This window comes from Enoplosus armatus, chromosome 15, assembly GCF_043641665.1.
Source record: "Enoplosus armatus isolate fEnoArm2 chromosome 15, fEnoArm2.hap1, whole genome shotgun sequence".
NCBI classification, from domain to species: domain Eukaryota; kingdom Metazoa; phylum Chordata; class Actinopteri; order Centrarchiformes; family Enoplosidae; genus Enoplosus; species Enoplosus armatus.
In genome coordinates this window covers 119,488-140,353 of record NC_092194.1, presented here as the reverse complement: position 1 = coordinate 140,353, position 20,866 = coordinate 119,488, and the positions used below count along the sequence as shown (strand labels likewise).

General features: G+C 40.9%; 1 protein-coding gene across 3 annotated transcripts in view; it reads left to right on the top strand.

Annotated features, from left to right (window-relative positions):
• Positions 1-19,654, top strand: part of gabrb1 (gamma-aminobutyric acid type A receptor subunit beta1) — a 67,957-nt gene extending 48,303 nt beyond the window's left edge. Inside the window, exons 5-9 of one of the 3 annotated variants that reach the window (XM_070920996.1) lie at positions 3,416-3,498; positions 11,454-11,597; positions 14,783-14,935; positions 18,804-19,057; positions 19,313-19,654. In XM_070920996.1, the coding sequence (XP_070777097.1) occupies positions 3,416-3,498; positions 11,454-11,597; positions 14,783-14,935; positions 18,804-19,057; positions 19,313-19,654 (976 nt within the window). Of the gene's footprint in view, positions 1-3,415; positions 3,499-11,453; positions 11,598-14,782; positions 14,936-18,803; positions 19,121-19,195 lie in introns of all 3 variants that reach the window. The other 2 variants (XM_070920999.1, XM_070920998.1) reach the window with 2 other exon arrangements.
• Positions 19,655-20,866: the final 1,212 nt, after the last annotated feature.

Here is a 20,866-nt window from a genome sequence, read left to right as displayed (position 1 = left end):
TTAACCATATCAACAGTTACGTTTTATCATTAAAATGGTAGACATCAGTGATACTGGTAAATTACCAAAGGGCTGCAGAGATAACATTGTTGTCCTTTGAGGAGTTGACAGGCCAGTCATCTCTTCAGCCATTAGGTTGACTCCCAAGATGACCGGCCATTCTTGACAGACTAACTGGCCCTCACATCTCTGAAAATGTTAGAGCAATATAGCCATTATTTGATAAATTGACTACATACAGTGCATCCGGAAAGTATTCACAGCGCTTCACTTTTTCCACATTTTGTTATGTTGCAGCCTTATACCAAAATGGATTAAATTCATTTTTTTCCTCAAAATTCTACACACAACACCCCATAATGACAACGTGAAAAAAGTTTATTTGAGATTTTTGCAAATTTATTAAAAATAAAAAACCTGAGAAATCACATGTACATAAGTATTCACAGCCTTTGCTCAATACTTTGTTGATGCACCTTTGGCAGCAATTACAGCCTCAAGTCTTTTTGAATATGATGCCACAAGCTTGGCACACCTATCTTTGGGCAGTTTCACCCATTCCTCTTTGCAGCACCTCTCAAGCTCCATCAGGTTGGATGGGAAGCGTCGGTGCACAGCCATTTTCAGATCTCTCCAGAGATGTTCAATCGGATTCAAGTCTGGGCTCTGGCTGGGCCACTCAAGGACATTCACAGAGTTGTCCTGAAGCCACTCCTTTGATATCTTGGCTGTGTGCTTAGGGTCGTTGTCCTGCTGAAAGATAAACCGTCGCCCCAGTCTGAGGTCAAGAGCGCTCTGGAGCAGGTTTTCATCCAGGATGTCTCTGTACTTTGCTGCATTCATCTTTCCCTCTATCCTGACTAGTCTCCCAGTTCCTGCCGCTGAAAAACATCCCCACAGCATGATGCTGCCACCACCATGCTTCACTGTAGGGATGGTATTGGCCTGGTGATGAGCGGTGCCTGGTTTCCTCCAAACGTGACGCCTGGCATTCACACCAAAGAGTTCAATCTTTGTCTCATCAGACCAGAGAATTTTGTTTCTCATGGTCTGAGAGTCCTTCAGGTGCCTTTTGGCAAACTCCAGGCGGGCTGCTATGTGCCTTTTACTAAGGAGTGGCTTCCGTCTGGCCACTCTACCATACAGGCCTGATTGGTGGATTGCTGCAGAGATGGTTGTCCTTCTGGAAGGCTCTCCTCTCTCCACAGAGGAACTCTGGAGCTCTGACAGAGTGACCATCGGGTTCTTGGTCACCTCCCTGACTAAGGCCCTTCTCCCCCGATTACTCAGTTTAGATGGCCGGCCAGCTCTAGGAAGAGTCCTGGTGGTTCCGAACTTCTTCCACTTACGGATGATGGAGGCCACTGTGCTCATTGGGACCTTCAAAGCAGCAGAAATTTTTCTGTAACCTTCCCCAGATTTGTGCCTCGAGACAATCCTGTCTCGGAGATCTACAGACAATTCCTTTGACTTCATGCTTGGTTTGTGCTCTGACATGCACTGTCAACTGTGGGACCTTATATAGACAGGTGTGTGCCTTTCCAAATCATGTCCAATCAACTGAATTTACCACAGGTGGACTCCAATTAAGCTGCAGAAACATCTCAAGGATGATCAGTGGAAACAGGATGCACCTGAGCTCAATTTTGAGCTTCATGGCAAAGGCTGTGAATACTTATGTACATGTGATTTCTTAGTTTTTTATTTTTAATAAATTAGCAAAAATTTCAAAAAAAGTTTTTTCACATTGTCATTATGGGGTGTTGTGTGTAGAATTTTGAGGAAAAAAATTAATTTAATCCATTTTGGAATAAGGGTGTAACATAACAAAATGTGGAAAAAGTGAAGCGCCGTGAATACTTTCCGGATGCACTGTATATGTATGGGTTAATTTCTTGCTTTAAAAAATCTCCACAGTCAGCTGTGGTGGATGCCACTCACAAAATATTTTGGGAAGGAGAAAGCAGTGTGTTTTTGGTCTACCCAGCACCTGTAAAGAATTTAGGGATGTGTGTGCTTTGAGAGTGAGTGAATTTTTGGTTGATTCAAATATGTAAACATAGTTGGTCCAGTGAATACTTAATGATTGCCATTATTAGTCCTATCTGACAGGTTACAGAGCTGACATTCTCTCTTTCTATTTTAAATGTCTGACCACACTTTCTGCACAGCCCATCCCAGGATGGTGTCACTTTCCCTTCCACCTTACTCTCCACTCCTCAACCCCATAGAGGAAATATTGTCTTTATGGAGGTGGAAAGTTTATGACCACCAGTCACATGATCAGATGTCCCTCTTGGACACAATAAATGCTGGATGTCTGGACATATCTGCAGAAGATTGCCAGGGATGGATCAGGGATACAAAATATCATTTCCCAGGTGTATTGCAAGAGAGGACTGAAGGTGTGATGTGTATGAGAACTTGACCAAATACATAAGATATGGTTGACTAGAACTGTTTTATATTTCTATATCTGTAGCTGTCCTATACAAGTGTATCGTGATTATGTATAGGTTTGTATTGCATTATTGGAATTACTTTAGTTTCATTTTGTGCACTTTGAATTGCTCTATGCAAAAATGACAACAACAAAAATAATCAATCAATTAATTTCTGATTCATTTATGTGTCATACACTGTAAGGTAGCATAATCAATGCAATAAAGAAGTGACCTTATTGAATGAAATCATGGTTTATGCTTAATAAATAAATAAAAGATACTTTTACACAGACAATAGTGACACTAACTGTAATTTTGAGTGATTTTTATGCTATATGTATAATACATTATCAGTGACAATGTGTTACTATAGGTAGTCTTCATCACCTGTATAAGGCTGTAGCCAGGGTCTGCTTCTGTTTCAGGAGACCAAATGAGGGGACTGACACGCTACTACTGCCTCTCTCACTCAGAAATTAAAAACAAAATGACACAATCACTAATCATCTCCTAAACTGCCAAATGGAAGTTTTCTTCCTTCAGATATATGACTTGATGACCTGATTACCTGGATTTAAGTGTTAATTTGGGTCTGCTCATGGTTTTAAATTGAGATTGAAGGCTTTCCAAAGGGAGGGGGTTGCAGTTGTGACTTCAGCAGAGCAAAGGCAATTATGGGAAAGAAAAAGACAGTTCAGTACCAGTTGAGATGTAAAAAGATGTGTGATTTAAGGCTGAGTAGGTAGGAAGTGTGCTGTGGGATTCAACGTGTGTGTGAGGGGCACTGTATTTTTCATTCTTTTATACAGGAAAGGAAAATTAAATGTTTTCGTCTTTTGAAACTTGAAGGCTGGATGTGTTATGCTATGCACTGAATTGCCCACTAGTGCATATACATTTTGAAAGTACAGTAATGTAAGGGCACAGTGCGTTAGAGCTCATTTTTCTTAAGATATACCTTTTTTCTTTAGGATCACCACGACAGCTGCCTGCATGATGGACCTGCGCAGATACCCACTGGATGAGCAGAACTGTACCTTGGAGATTGAGAGCTGTAAGTGACAGTGAGTTTGTGGATGTGTTTGTGTGTGCATGAATAGACATAGACACAAGGCAAAGTTTTGCCTCAGATACCAAATATTCTTAAGGTCTCTGTCCTTGGACCCTCGGTTCGAATAAGGAAAAACTCCCCCAAACCCTTTTAACAGGGAAAAAAAGCAACAGAAAGGATCCCTCTCCCAGGACAAACAGACAGGAAATAGATGTTGTGTGTACAGAATAGATTCACAACAGATAATCATAGTATATACAATTTTGATGACAAAATTTAAATTATAAAACATAAGTGAAGAGGATGGATCCAGAAGGACAATTGAGCAGCTTCAGGTGTCGTCTACTAAGTAGGATCTGAGCCACACCACCTCTTCACCATAGAGACCTGGAAAGGACAGGCCACACAAACAGAAGAAAGCCATGATAACATGCAAACTACGAGATAAGTGGGAGAGGCTGAATATCCTGGGTGACAAAGATCCAGATCAACGACTGGATGAGCCACCAACAGCCAGGAGAGAGACGTCCCAGGACAGCTGATGGTCCAGCAAAGAGAAGCCTAAGTGTAAGGCAGGGGAAGGAGGTGAGGTTGGGGCATGCACAGCTTGGAAGATTTTAGGGCACACAAACAGCAGAGGCTTAGAGAAATGCAGTCGATATTAAAAAGTTTGCAATCTGTTAGTTGAATTCTCGTCAGCAGGGTAAGCATGGACTATAAGTACTAATGTTAATAGATTCATTGAGACTGAGGCCGCTGGAAGCGAAGTGGTAAGAGGTATTAGTGTATGAGGCCTGAAATATGTATAAATATGAATACTAATTGAAAGTTTAAGCAAAAATATGGCTTTTAAGCTTAGATTTAAAGGCCTCAACTGAATCAGACTGTCTGATGTCAGCAGGAAGATTATTCCAGAGAAAAGGGGAACGACAGGACATTTTTTTTGAGTGAGTGTACGGGCTAGGTCAGACAACAAACTGTTACAGTAATCCAATCTAGATGAAACAAAGGCAATGAATTAGGATCTCTGCATCAGCCAAGGACAGAAAATACCTAATTGCTAACTGCTCCTCACAGCCCCCCACCCCCCTGTGAGAGCTTTCCCCATACCTCGTTCCCCAGTCCCCAGGCTGACGGCACTCTTCAACCTGACGACACCACCCCTCCCCCACTAGTCACCTCTACAATGTGCTTCACTCCACTCAAACAAGGCTGCAGGCCCTGATGGTGTCAGCCCCAGGGTGCTTAAAGCCTGTGCCCCCCAGCTATGTGGAGTACTTCACCATGTCTTCAACATGAGCCTGAGTCTTCAGAGGGTCCCCGTGCTGTGGAAGACGCCGTGTCAGAATCAGAATCAGAATCAGAATCCCAGTGTCCCAGTGGCTCCAAGGACTACAGACCCATGGCACTGACCTCCCACATCATGAAGACCCTGGAGAGATTCGTCCTGGAGCAGCTCCGGCCCATGGTAAAGCCACACTTGGACCCTCTTCAGTTTGCCTGTCAGCCCCAACTTGGAGTTGAGGATGCCATCATCTACCTGCTCAACCGCGTCTACGCCCACCTGGATAAGCCGGCAAGTACTGTGAGAGTCATGTTTTTTGACTTCTCCAATGCGTTCAACACCATACGTCCGGCTCTACTGGGTGAGAAGCTGACAGAGATGCAGGTGTGTCCTGGATTGTCAACTACCTGACTGGCAGACCACAGTATGTGCGCTTACAACACTGTGTGTCAGACAGAGTGGTCAGCAACACCAGGGCCCCACAGGGGACTGTCCTCTCTCCCTTCCTCTTCACCGTCTACACCACAGACTTCAGCTACTGCACAGACCTGCCATCTTCAGAAGTTTTCTGATGACTCAGCAATAGTTGGATGTATCAGTAAGGGTGATGAGGAGGAGTACAGCGCTGCTGTGGACAACTCTGTCACATGGTGCGAGCGGAACCATCTGCAGCTCAACGTGACAAAGACAAAGAAGCTGACTGTGAATCTGAGGAGGACCAAGGTGCAGATGACCCCTGTTTCCATCCAGGGGATCAGTGTGGACATCATAGAGGATGTCCACACTGCCCCCCTCTCTATTTTCTGAGGCGGCTGAGGTCCTTCAACATCTGCCGGACTATGCTGAGGATGTTTTATGAGTCTGTGGTGGCCAGTGCTATCCTCTATGCTGTTGCATGCTGGGGCAGCAGGCTGAGGGTGGTGGACTCCAACAGACTCAACAAACTGATCCGCAAGGCCAGTGACGTTGTGGGGGTGGAGCTGGACTCTCTGACGGCGGTGTCAGACATGTACAACAGAGCACCACAGTAAATCATTCCATCAAACTGCTCTCCCTCTGTCACTGACACTCAGAGGGAGGAGTTGAACAGGAGTTGAACAGACTGGAAATCTGGACCTACTTCACCTGCCATATACTACCTCATTATTTATTCTTTAAATGTTTCAGTGCAATGCATACATAGTCATACACAACAGTGCAATACATACATATACATATATATACACATACAGTGGGGCAAAAAAGTATTTAGTCAGCCACCAATTGTGCAAGTTCTCCCACTTAAAAAGATGAGAGAGGCCTGTAATTTTCATCATAGGTACACTTCAACTATGAGAGACAGAATGGGGGGAAAGAATCCAGGAAATCACATTGTAGGATTTTTAATGAATTAATTGGTAAATTCCTCGGTAAAATAAGTATTTGGTCACCTACAAACAAGCAAGATTTCTGGCTCTCACAGACCTGTAACTTCTTCTTTAAGAGGCTCGTCTGTCCTCCACTTGTTACCTGTATTAATGGCACCTGTTTGAACTCTTTATCAGTATAAAAGACACCTGTCCACAACCTCAAACAGTCAGACTCCAAACTCGACTATGGCCAAGACCAAAGAGCTGTCAAAGGACACCAGAAACAAAATTGTAGACCTGCACCAGGCTGGGAAGACTGAATCTGCAATAGGTAAGCAGCTTGGTGTGAAGAAATCAACTGTGGGAGCAATTATTAGAAAATGGAAGACATACAAGACCACTGATAATCTCCCTCGATCTGGGGCTCCACGCAAGATCTCACCCCGTGGGGTCAAAATGATGACGAGAACGGTGAGCAAAAATCCCAGAACCACACGGGGGGACCTAGTGAATGACCTGCAGAGAGCTGGGACCAAAGTAACAAAGGCTACCATCAGTAACACACTACGCCGCCAGGGACTCAAATCCTGCAGTGCCAGACGTGTCCCCCTGCTTAAGCCAGTACATGTCCAGGCCCGTCTGAAGTTTGCTAGACAGCATTTGGATGATCCAGAAGAGGATTGGGAGAATGTCATATGGTCAAATGAAACCAAAATAGAACTTTTTGGTAAAAACTCAACTTGTCGTGTTTGGAGGAGAAAGAATGCTGAGATGCATCCAAAGAACACCATACCTACTGTGAAGCATGGGGGTGGAAACGTCATGCTTTGGGGCTGTTTTTCTGCAAAGGGACCAGGACGACTGATCCGTGTAAAGTAAAGAATCAATGGGGCCATGTATCGTGAGATTTTGAGTGAAAACCTCCTTCCATCAGCAAGGGCATTGAAGATGAAACGTGGCTGGGTCTTTCAGCATGACAATGATCCCAAACACACCGCCCGGGCAACGAAGGAGTGGCTTCGTAAGAAGCATTTCAAGGTCCTGGAGTGGCCTAGCCAGTCTCCAGATCTCAACCCCATAGAAAATCTTTGGAGGGAGTTGAAAGTCCGTGTTGCCCAGCGACAGCCCCAAAACATCACTGCTCTAGAGGGGATCTGCATGGAGGAATGGGCCAAAATACCAGCAACAGTGTGTGAAAACCTTGTGAAGACTTACAGAAAACGTTTGACCTCTGTCATTGCCAACAAAGGGTATATAACAAAGTATTGAGATGAACTTTTGTTATTGACCAAATACTTATTTTCCACCATAATTTGCAAATAAATTCTTTAAAAATCAGACAATGTGATTTTCTGGATTTTTCTTTCTCATTCTGTCTCTCATAGTTGAGGTATACCTATGATGGAAATTGGAGACCTCTCTCATCTTTTAAGTGGGAGAACTTGCACAATTGGTGGCTGACTAAATACTTTTTTGCCCCACTGTACATATACATTGTTATTGTATATATCTTTTTACTTTTATTTTTCACTTAAATACTGTAAATGTGTATATTTTTATATTTTATACATACCTTTAGCTCAAAATTTATGCTACTTTCTACTCTTGAATGGGAGAACCGGTACTGTACAATTTCCCCCCAGGGATCAATAAAGTATTTCTGATTCTGATTCTGAATGGGTGAATGTGACCTGATCTGTAAAGCGCTTTGGGAACCCTGAATGGGAACCATTTACTACTATATCCTTGGTATCGGCTAAAACTGCTTAGTTAGATGTTTAGCTGACTGCTGCGTAAAATTCTCAACATGATGAAACTTTTCATAAAGACAGTCTAACATTTGATCGTGTGGTGAGTTATAGTTGACTAATGTATGTACCTATACATGCTATAAACCTGCCACCGAAGGAACAGTGGTTACATAGTCTGACCGGATGTAGGCTGTTGGGATAAATCTGATATTGGCCGACCCCTTCCCTTCCCCTTGCGCTATCTGCGTATTATCATTTTTCTAGGGAAACGCTGATTGTGATTGTGGTTTAAAGAAATGGTTTGTGCTAGACCTTTCTCCGAAGTGTGGGGATAGGTCTGGCTTTACAAGACTTAATCGTGCGTGTGCATGCATGTGTGTGATAGGTGTGCTTCGGTACTTTGAATATTGTGTTTACAAGCCGAACTAACAAATCCTATTAATTCTGCCTTTAACAAGACTGTAATGTATTTCAACAAAATTCAACAAAAAGTGCTTGTACAGAGATTTTGGACAAAACATTGCTTTTGTAATTACTGTGGCTTACTCCACATTAACACAGAGCGCTTTGTTAGTAGTTAAACACTAATAACAATAACAATACTAACAATAATTGATGTGCAGTTGCATTTCTTCAGTGGAAAATTATAGTGGAAACAAGTTGTGAGAACAACTGACATCACCTTTTAAGTTGGTATGGCGAATTTGTTGACAAACAGTTTCTTATTTACACAACCTTGCAGTTAGCAAATAGCAACATTAGCATGCATTTTGAGACGTTTCTTATCACCTGGCAAATTGAAGTCCAATACTCAGTTCTAGCTTTTTTTTTATCACTACCAACTCCTGAGGGAAATGTCCGTCTCTTTAGCTGCTAAATGCTCCACTATGTTCACCAGCTAGTCGCTATCTATGTCAGTCTGCTAAACAGGCTGTGTACAGAGGTTTTTCACTGAAAACAGCTGCCTGCTGCTGCCGAGCGATGACAGTAAACCAGAGTAAAGGTGTGAGCCGGACAGCTAAACAATGAGCTGAAACTGATTATAACAAGGAGCGGCCTGTCTCATTGCTTTTACAATGTCATTTGACAATTGTTATAAAAATATTGATTTTAGTCCCTTTAAGATCTCTGCTGGTGGGGCACCCTGTAGCTCACCTGGTAGAACGGGCGTCCCATGTACAAAGGCTGAGTCCTTGCTGCATGTCATCCCCTCTCTATACCCCCCCCCCCCCCCCCCTTTCCTGTCTCTATACATTAATGGCAAAAATGCCCCAAAAAATAATCTTTAAAAAAAACAGAAGATCTCTGCAGGACACTACATCAGTGTAACATCCAGAACTCTGGACAAGAGACTGAATGAACATGAGAAACAGACAACACAGCATCCACTTTAAGAGGTAACAAGACATTGATCAGGAGTCAGTGAATGGCCGGAGAAAGATCAAGGAGGACATTGTCATGTGGCACCAGGAACCATCCTTGAACGGATACAGTTCTCCTGGATCTATCCTCCTCACTTATATTATACTATCTATATTTTGTCATCATAATTGTATATACTATGATTTTCTTTTGTGTACACACACATCTATTGCATGTCTGTCTGACCTGGGAGAGGGATCCCTCCTCTGTTGCTCTTCCTGAGGTTTCTTCCATTTTTTCCCTGTTAAAAGTTTTTTTGGGGGCAAGTTTTTCCTCATTAAAATCGAGAACAGAGGGTGTTGTATGCTGTACAGATTGTAAAGCCCCCTGAGGCAAATTGTGATTTGTAATATTGGGCTATATAAATGAAAAGTTACTTGACTTGGCTTGACAGAGGTTACCACCTCCAACCATATACATCACCCTCTTATCATGTGACTGATGTTCCATACTCAGGTCACATAATGCTTAGTTGCAGTTAGATGCAGTACAAAGCATACAAAGCTAAAAGGTGGACCTCAAGTTAAGGTTATTTTGTTCATCTATAAAATAGCTTCTTCTGAGTGTCTGAGTGACTTGGACTAGAATTAGGATTTTACCCGCATTTGTATGAGGGAGATACAGTCGGTCTCACTCAGATTGCTTGCTCCTTCAGGTTGCTGAGTTTATGAATATTTTAAAAACTATATTCTTCTAACATTCTATTGACTAGAGCAGGGGTCTCAAACTCAAATTACCTGGGGGCCGCTGGAGGTAGAGTCTGGGTGAGGCTGGGCCCGCATCAGGTATTCCACAAAAAAAGCTTTGCTAAAAAAAATCCAAACTTCTCAAACTACATTACTAACAGTTATTTAACTTCAATGGGTTCTTCTGAACATGAACGTTCCTTCTTAACGTGGCGTCTCTTGCCTGCTCCTTGCTGCCAGAAACCTGGCAGCGCTTCCTCTCACATAGCTGAGCCGAACAGAACAGCCCGGTAGCAGTCGCCTTTCTTTTTGCGCTTGATATTCACGTCTTTCATGATGATATGAACATCATGACATTTGTAGATGGTAGAAAGCACCGGGTTAGTGAGCGCAAAAAAAAGGCGAATTCTACCGGGCTGTTCATTATCCGCCTTGCTGTTGCTGTTGTTGTAAACGTCGTCATAGAAACAAGTGAAAGCATGAAGCCGGGACAGTGGGACGCCATTATCCCATGGAAGCGTTATTTACTGGCTTTTATTTTCTATAATAACTCCATGGATGCAGCAGGAGCATAGCGGCGTTGTCTGAATCAAATATGTCGTGTGGCACAGCAGCAGGTACGCCTGGTTCTGTTTTATTAATGTCACACACTGTGGAATCACATGTACGAGCCTCATTTGCTGTCACACAGTGCGCCAAACATGGATGTAAAGGTCTTTTAACGTCCGTTTGTACGTCTGCTCTACTCATTAGACCTCAGTGAGAATTACGCACAGGTTCTCCAACAGCTGATCAGTACGCACAGCTGCTGTGGATATTTGGGGCGACTTTACCCAAAATTCATCACGTGTTTCTGCAAACCGTCACCACTGTAAAGCGTCCGTCATCATTATTAAACATCAGAAGAACGATAAGTGATGTATTGACAGAGCTCGCGTTGAAACGGACTTTACAAAGTGCTTCACAATAATTAAACTAAGTGATTATTAACGGGGAGATGATGCTCAAATTAAAAGAATGATGCTTTATTAAGGTTTAATAATGCATCTTTGAATTTTACAGAAAGCTGTGCAGCAAAAATAACAACACAGTCTACCGTGAGGTGCGCACATTCTCTGCGCACATTGGACGAACAAAAATCGCGGGCCGCACTAACATTAAACTTTTATATCAAGGTGGGGGCCACAAAATATTGTCCTGCGGGCCGCAATTGGCCCGCGGGCCGTGAGATTGAGACCCATGGACTAGAGTGCAATAACAGCATTCTCACCTGTCTGGGTGAACTGTACCAAGTGAGAAAATACTCCTGAGTTCTAAACAAAACATGGCAGGTGTGAAAGTGCCCTCAGCCATCAACTTGTGATGGCATTCTGCTCATATATACTGTATTGTGCCTTGATTCAAATGTGCTTGTCTTTGTGTTTTAGTTGAGGTTTACATTGTTGTGTTTCCCTGCCTCTCTTAGATGGATACACCACTGATGACATAGAGTTCTACTGGCAGGGAGGAAGCAATGGAGGCTCAGTCACTGGGGTGGAGAACATCGAACTGCCCCAGTTCTCCATCATAGACTACCAAACCCTCTCCAAGAAAGCTGTGTTTGCCACAGGTAATAGATTCATACAGGGCCAGTTCAACCCTTTTGACCTGTGAATTTTATTAAAAAGTACTGAATTCTCTGTACTATAATTGGTATGATATGACATGGCACTAATTCCATCAGTACAATGTGTCACACTATGTCTTGTGATACTGCTGTCTAGGTGAGATGGTGGCAATGAAATACCCAAACATATTATCTGTTTCAATCTCTTTTTTAGTCACCTTATATGGGAGAGACTGCCGGACACTACTATGTATGTTCTATACTTTGTGATACATTAAACACAGTACTTGTTTTTATCCAACACATGTCCACATGTATGATACATATGATAACTCCCCCCATCCAGCCTTTACATCCTGTCATGAGGTTGTCTGACAGTGTCATGCTACACACATACACACAGGGACAGTCTAGTACTTTTCAATCTTCACCCTTACATGGTTATACTTGTGTTTCACAACAATCATTCTTGGATTATATTTCAATAAATTTTCCACTTACAAGTACATGAACATTTTAACACCTCAATTTTCACGACACTGCAATCTCTTTTTAACAGAAATACTGTTTTCATTAACTAATTAATTCCAATCGCTCCAATCTGCAGGAACAAAAAAACAGCAAAGTAGAACTGACTGCAATCATTATTGAGACAACAGCATACCTGTGGCACATAAAAGCTATTTTCAAATGCAAAAGTCACAGAATATTAAACATTGTTAATTCATGGGGAAATTGCATGTGTGCATCAGCAGCATCAGAGAAAGAGAGAGAAAGGGCGATGCATTCACACTTGTCTTTTGTCTTGGAAACGTTAACTATAGAGAAGTGCTGGGGGATGGTTTAAGGAATTACTTTACTTTCTGTCCAGATCTTATACCTTCTGTATTTTCACAGCAGAGAGCCAAGATTCTTTCTATATAAATTGGACTGAGACCAGACAATCGGCCATATGTACCCCAGTGGCACCGCACAGTAGAATACCTGCCGTTCTCCATGAGGGGGTGAAGGTTGGGAACAAAATAAAGCCTACTGGTGTGAGAAAGCAGAGATGAAAGTTATGCACTGTAACAATCCAGCTAGGAGCAGAGCTGGAAAAAAGGTAGCTCTCCATGCGCCGACAGCAAGGAGGGAGAGCGCATAAACGAATTACGGAACATCTCTGACAAAACGCTCCATACAGAAGTTCTGTTGTTCGCAACACCTCATTGATGCCTATGCTCTCTACTGCTGCGAAGAAACCGCCCTGGCCTAATTTAACCACTGTAGCCACGTTACACTTAAAAGAGCCCACTCTTTGATTCGTCCCATCTCCACATCCAAATCCTGTCAAGCTAACGTTGGGTGGTCTGGCAAAGTTAGCTTGCATTGACTCACAAATTGGTTGGGCATTTTGGCGACAGTACAATCCTACTTTTAGCTAATTTAAAGTTTGGCTGGAGTCAGTGGGCCTTGCAGGTTCATTCAACATATGCTAAACCCATCTTTTCAGACAGTTTTCAGCGGTCAGACGGTCAGTAACCCTGTGTGGCTTGACAGACTGTGATTGACAGCATGTTGTGGCAAATGATCAGCGCCAAGTTCGACTGAACCAACTCAAAGGGTGGTCCAAAACTGTGTTATTTTTCTTATTACTTGTTTCAGTTGTTGAAAATAGTAAAATGATCACTGATATAGGCGACTTAGATATAATCAACTAATTGCTGGGTCTTTATGATGATACGTTTATTTTTAAAAAGACAAAAAGTGGGGTCACAAAACCATACCTTTGCTCTGCCTAATTGAATAATGGGGATGCCTTTGCTCCGATTGGCTATTCTGATATTTAAAATAATCGAGCACAGATAAAGTTGTCTTAACTGTACATTTAATATTTCTGTGATTTGAGGCACTACATTTACAAAGTTCTTATAAATCTTTGACTAATTATCTGCAATCCTGTGTATAATATTATGATTACTTATACAGCACAGAGTACACTACTCTGTAGGATATATGAAAGATAATTAGAGTAGTGATGAGGGTGCATCTTTGCGACTCCTAGTAGGCAGAAAAGAGAACAAGATGTGGGATTCAGTGAGGATGGAAGATAGCCTGTGCTTGACATGACAACTCCTCGAGCGGGGCTGCAGCCAAACTGCAGTGGAGAAATGGGGTACTGTCATGTTCCACCTCTTTAATTTCCTCGTTGTCAAGACATACCAAATCGTGCTCATGATTTTTGAGTATTTCATGCTCTTAACCCTAGAGGAGAACAGAGAAAAAATGATTACGTATACCTATACATATGATACTGTTAGAATCATTATTAAATAAGCTGAGTCGTAATCTTGTGAGAAAATGATTGGGGAATGGATGAATGGCACTTTGAACATAGACAGGGGTTATGTTCTCCGCCCAATATACATCCACCTGTTATCACAAGACCAAAGTTCCACATTTAGGTCACATGATGACAGTAGGCCAAGCTTGCAAGTGGACCTTGAGTTAGGATTATTTATAACGAATATTCACATGGTCAAAAATGTACTTTCTTTATCAAGTTAAAAACATTCTCAAGATATTTTGACAAAGTTAAAAGAGCCAGACATGCCTTAGCAGAGAAAATATATAAAATGGGAAAGATAAAAAATTATTACTTTCCATGAGAGTTATGATCATCCTTATTTTGTTTCAGTGACATCCATATGACTACTTTAGCTCCTGCAACTTTACTTATTTCATTGATGAGTGTCAGATTATCTTCAACCACACCATTTATATATCTGACAAATCAAAGATGTTATGAATCAGCTGCTGAAACCAATTTCTATTCAGATCGCTTTGACATTTTGTGGTTACTCACCTCAACGGGACTATTTACCACCATTTCCTGCTAATGTATTAATGTAAGGCACACATAATATAACCTTTGTTGTGGTTTCAAGTAGTTACCATGGAATTTGCAAAAGCTCTCCTTTCTACAGAACAAACACCAGTCAGTAAGTGCTGGCTCTCCTTCAGCTTTTTCCCTAGACTGTGAGGTGACGCAGCTTATTCTAACCTTTCCATTGACATCTTCATACACAGCATTCCCAGGTCAGATCAACCAGGAACCCGGTAAAAATGTACCTTGTAAAGATGGCTTCCTGTTTTATTTTAGTCATGTCTAGCCCACTTTAGCCATCCTGTACTTTTTTGTTTCACAGGTTCCTATCCGCGCCTGTCCCTGAGCTTTAAGCTGAAGAGGAACATTGGCTATTTCATCCTGCAAACCTACATGCCCTCCACCCTGATCACCATCCTGTCCTGGGTCTCCTTCTGGATCAATTATGATGCCTCGGCTGCCAGAGTAGCCTTAGGTCAGTGACTTTTCAATTCTTTACAGATTAGCTATTATTTTTGCTGATATGATTTTTAGTCTTGCAAGTGGCATGGTTCTATTTGGCAACGTCTGTCTTTTGGTCCACCACTTTGGTCCAAACTGAAATATCTCAACAACCATTTGATGGATTGCCATGAGATTTTTCAGGTCAAAATCTTCATATGTGACCAAATACCTGCAAAACTAATGACAAACACTGTGTTTTGTGCAAATTAGCAAATGTTAACTTGCTAGCACCCTAAACTAAGATGATGAATATAAACATTATACCTGCTTAAAATCAGCATGTTAGTATTGTCATTATGAGCATGTTATCATGCCAACACTAAGATCAAAAGAATTTAGCATATATTATATAAATAAACTTTATTTATATAGTACTTAAAACACCAGATAAAGACCAAAAACAGCAATAAAACCAAAACTTGAATCATAAAACATCAGGGGATAAAATATAGTTAGAAAATATACAAAATGACAAGACTGGGATGATAAAACCCAGCAACATATTAAATATTTTCCCACTACAATATTCACAAACGCTTTAAAAGACAGTTTTAAGAGGGGATTTAAAAGAACCTAATGATGTAGCCTGTCTGATCTAAATGGTGTTCCACAGTCATTAGTCAGTCGTTAAAGACCTTCACAAGGGCGAAAACCTGAAATCTATTAAAAATATGATTGTTATTTATAAAAGAGATTAATTGTCTTTAAAATGACTTTCTCCGCTGCCTTAGATAAAAGCGATAATTTAGAAATTGGTCTGTAATTACTGAGTAATAGGTATTCCATATTAGGTTAGCAGTTGTATAATTGCAAGTTTGAGACAATTTGGAAAGACAATCAATCAATCAATCAATCAATAAAATAAAAGGACCAATAGTGAGGAATACCTCTTTTAAAAATCTAGTTGGGAAAATGTCTAACACACAGGTAGAGTATTTCAGTTGAGAAATGTATTTGCCGGTTGCTAAGATGCTAATAGTTTGAACCTGGGTGAAGGAAACAGGATTATTGTTGAGGGTTAGATGTCGTGGATCTGGTGAAATGTCCAATCATTACTAGGTTGGAGCTCTGTACTGGTTGGTCCATTGAGAGCAGAACTGATGACCTTAAATAAAGACTTTGGGTTATGGTTATTTTTTGATATTATTTCTGAAAGATATGCTGATCTTTCCTCTTTTACTTCTTACTGGTAGTTTTACATATTCTTTAAGTGTTGAGTGTTGTAAAGTTTTCTGCACTATCATTTCAGGGTTCGAGATAATTAAAATGATCAATGATGTGATCATTTAGCCAAGGGAGGGTGTTCGATTTTAGCTTTCTGATTTTCATTGGAGCAATGTGGTCAAGAATGGAAAAACAGTGACTGTTGAAAGACGTTAATACTTAATCCGAATTTTGTGGAAGTATTGTGATGGGGAGAAAAACATTTCTGAATTTGGCTGCAGAGTCAGCTGTAAAATTGCCGGACAGAGTGATGGGGTGACATTTTTAAAGAGAAGAACAGGGTTAAAAGGAGCTTTAAAAATAATAGCTTTGTGGTCTGATACAAAGACATATACTAACTCTACATTCAGAAGAAAGTACCAAGTCAAGGATATGACCTTTGGATTGTGTAGCTCTTTTAACTGATTGTAAAAGATGGAATGATTCCACTAGTTCTAGGAACTCACCAGACATTGGGTATGAAGAGCAACATACTGTACATAAATATTAAAGTCACCCTGAATAAGCACTCTGTAAAATTTAGTAATAAAATTGTTTTACCTTGGGGGTCTATACACTATAAGGGAAAATGATATGTAATAAGAGAGCATCAGGCAAATTACCAAAGGAAATGAGAGAGCACTTCTTATAAAAATCAGCTAAACCACCGCCTCTCCTAAAGTGTTGAGGAAGATGGAAATGTATAAAATCCGGGGGTGTAGCCTCCACTAAGGCTGCAGAGCCTGCTGGAGTGTGTCAGTTACCATAAAAAGGTCAAAATGAACTCCCCCTGGCTAAGCCTGAGGTGAGAGCTTTGTTGCTATGCCAACAATCTGTTAAGACACAAAGACACAGGTATATTGATAATTTATGCAACAAAAAAGGACAAGAGGAGCAAATTTTACATTGGTGAGAGTTCAACTTTCTTAGGACACAGTGCTGTTCTAAGATGAAGATGGGAAATGCTGTAAGAAGAGAGGGTCCATTCCGTTACATGAAGAAATTAAATAAGTAACAAACAATAAATAATATTGTCTCAGTTTATTTTTAGAACTTGTGTTAAAGAAAACATGGCAAATATAATGCTAATTCAATAAATTACTAAATTAAAACCCCAATAACAATGAGCAATTGAGAATTAGCAGATGAAACACTTTAAATAACATAACAAAAAGAAATGCAGTCTACATATTTACTCTTTCATTAACTGCATCTCCAACTTCCATTTATCATGCTGAAACTTTAAGACTTTGATGTCAAGCAGCAATTTTAGTTGTTGATTTACCATCATGGACAGTTGTAGTAGTTGCGTTTTCGGAAGAGTGCCTGGTGTTTTCATGTAAGTTTAAGACTAGGTCTATTTTTATGTAACTAGTCCCAGGCTGTAGACTCTTAGTCCTAACAAAGAGGGAAGATAAAAAAGAAGTGTTATTTCCAATAGCAATTTCTCCTAAATAAGAAGAGATGATACTCCACAACAGTGTTCAATATTAACTGTTAAAAATATCCATCTGCCCTTTTTTTTTTACCAGACCTGTTACTCGTTCAGTCTAACTGCTCATTTACTATTACTGGACGTGTTTGACGACATAAACTCTAATGAGTAACAGTGGATCAGCACTGTTGTCTCATAGAGTCACAATGCCAGGTTTGAGTCCTGTCCTGTCCCTCTCTGCTCCAGTTTCCCAAATTTCAGGTGGGCAGGAGACTCTAAATTACCTGCATCTGAAAGCAGTAGCATCAATAGATGGCTCCGCTTTCTGCATCAGTCAGCAGCATCAAAAAGAATGAAGACTGTGTCAGCTCCTAATCTTTTTAGCAGTGGTTTTTCACTGTGACTGTACAGGAAAAAAGGCAATTCTTGATGCACCTTCCAATCCATGTCGTGTCCCATACTTAATTATACAGGTACCTTTTAAGTATAATGCACTCACCTCCAAAAAAAAGTATTGGGTTGTAAACACCGCCTGCCTTGTCTGAATGCTCAGTTGCCAACACCCTCAGGGCAGAGTGTACTGACCAAAAGCCCTCCAGGCAGACTGAAATGTACCTGCCTGTCTGCCTGCCTGCCTGCAGCTGCCTGTAAGCCTGTATATATCTTAATTGTAGCAATAAATCCCTGAGCTATACCAGTCTGCCTAGTTATCTGCATTTGGGTCCTTTTCCTGTTACTACACTCACATCACCTGAGACAATCAGTCAAATATGAGGTTTTATTTAGATAACTGATAACATGTGAATGGTATCTGTATCAGTTATGGGTGGCCTTTGCATTTACGCCTGGCAAGTGCATTTTAGCAACACTAGTGATGAGGGATGGCAATGTTGGTTGGTTCACCACTTTGGTCCAGAACAAAATATCTCAAAAATATTGGATGAATTGACCAAAAAATGTGTGCATACATTCAGGATGTGATGGTGATAAGGACTGTTTTGCAAGTACAAAATTGCAGGCTGGTACTCACCGGAAATGATCGCCAAACCTTAACAGCCACAGACTGTATATGATGGTTATTTTGTAATAAAGGCTAATAAAAGCCTTACTTCTTCTGTAGCTATTGTGTTCCCTCAGTATGCAGTATTGCCAAAAGACCTCCTTTTAACCATCCCCTCTTTCTACATGTACTTGTCCACAGGTATAACCACGGTGCTGACCATGACTACCATCAATACCCACCTTAGGGAGACTCTACCCAAGATCCCATACGTAAAGGCCATTGACATTTACCTCATGGGTTGCTTTGTCTTTGTCTTTCTGGCCTTGCTGGAGTACGCCTTTGTCAACTACATCTTCTTCGGTCGAGGTCCTCACCTACAGAAAAAGGTAGCAGAAAAGGCTGCAAAGTCCAACAACGAGAATAAGAGCAGACTGGAGAGCAACAAAGTGCAGGTGGGAAAGTTTTCATACTGTTGGGTTAATGACATCATAGAGCTCAGACACACCAAGCCAACAGTTTGCCGTCAGGTGCCATTGAGCCATTATCTCTGTCTTATAGGGCAGTGCATGACATAATGTTTAAATTCCCAGATATTTCACCTAAATAGGATGCTGCTTGTTGTAAGGGATCCAGCCTTTGACTTTGCTGTCTATTTAGATTTTGGTTACGAAATTAATTTAATGAAATGTGTTGACCTCCTTCCTCAGGTTGATGCTCATGGCAACATCCTCCTGACCAACCTAACAAGTGAGATGGGTGGAGCAGATATGATGGGTGCTCTAAATGACCCTCGAGCTACTATGTTCTCTTACGACAGCGCCAGCATACAGTATCGCAAGCCCATGACTAGCCGAGACCTGTATGGACGACCGGCCATTGACCGTCCAATGGGCCACAAGAAGGGCCGCTTGCGGAGGAGGGCCTCGCAGCTTAAAGTCAAGATCCCCGACCTCACGGACGTCAACGCCATAGACAAATGGTCCCGTGTCGTCTTCCCCATCACATTCACCTTCTTTAACCTCGTCTACTGGCTTTACTATGTCCACTAGGCTGGCAGTAGTGAGCCTGTGTGGCAGCACCACTGCTCATGATTTGTTTGAAAAGCTACCTAGGTCTTGTACAGCGATGAAAATAGAGGAGCGTTTAGTCCATTTGTATAAATCCTGTTTTGGAATGAGTAATATCGGATGTCTTTGCAATGTAAATACAATTTAATACATACACACACACACACATATATATATATATATATATATATATATATATATATAACTTTTGCTGTACTCATCCATACAAAATAGATATAGATAAAAATAATATGGAATTTAAGACACAGTAAGTCCAAACTTGCCAAAAAAACTTTGGTGGCTCGAACATTACGGGCTATGATATTTCATTTGTTCTATCTGTTTTTCTTACCTTCTGTTATCTCACTTTTTGCATGTGAATGGAACACAACTTTTATTTGTTTATAAGGTCAACAAAGTAGTGGAGTAAGGGAAGCCCAGTGCAAAAATAGGTAAGTAAAACAGTTTTTACATGATCTTGTGAAGCTCATCCAGCTAATTAACAGAAGATGTTTGATTGAATTCCATCGTAATAAGGTAATCCTTGTTTGGTTTAAACTCAAGGTCATTTTTGTGGAGTTTGGGCCTGTGTATCATCCAATTATTCAATTATTCCCTTCAATCTGACAAGAAAACGGGTCAGATTTCATTTTTTCTGGGTTTTTGTAGGCTTAAAAAAGAAAAATGAATTCAATGTTTTCACTTTGTGTGCTCCCGTGAGGTGCGTGCAGTGGTCACTTTAAGCGCAGGAATCACAAATCTTAAAAACAAAAAATAGATTTGTTTTTTGGTTTTCTATTTTATTAGAGTAACCACTTCAATATGAAAACAGGAAAACATAGTTATTTTCATTTTTTGATGCCCACAAAATCCCCCCAAAAAACTATTGACCTGTTTTTCTGTTTTCCGTTTGCCAGATTGAATGGAATAATTGAATGTTGGGATGATACATGGACCAGTTAAGTATGTATCATTGTGTTGAAATCCTTTTGCACTGTAAACCAAACTCAGTTTCTTTTCATTTCTGTAAAAAAAGAAGCTTAGCATGGCTCTACGGAGCCACTTTGTAATATAATCATTATACTGTAGGCTTTCGAACAATCACTGCATTTTTAAGTAATTCTCAAAAACAAAATGTAGTCAAATTTGCACCTACGCTATTCTCACAACATCTGTGAGCATGTGCACAGTAAT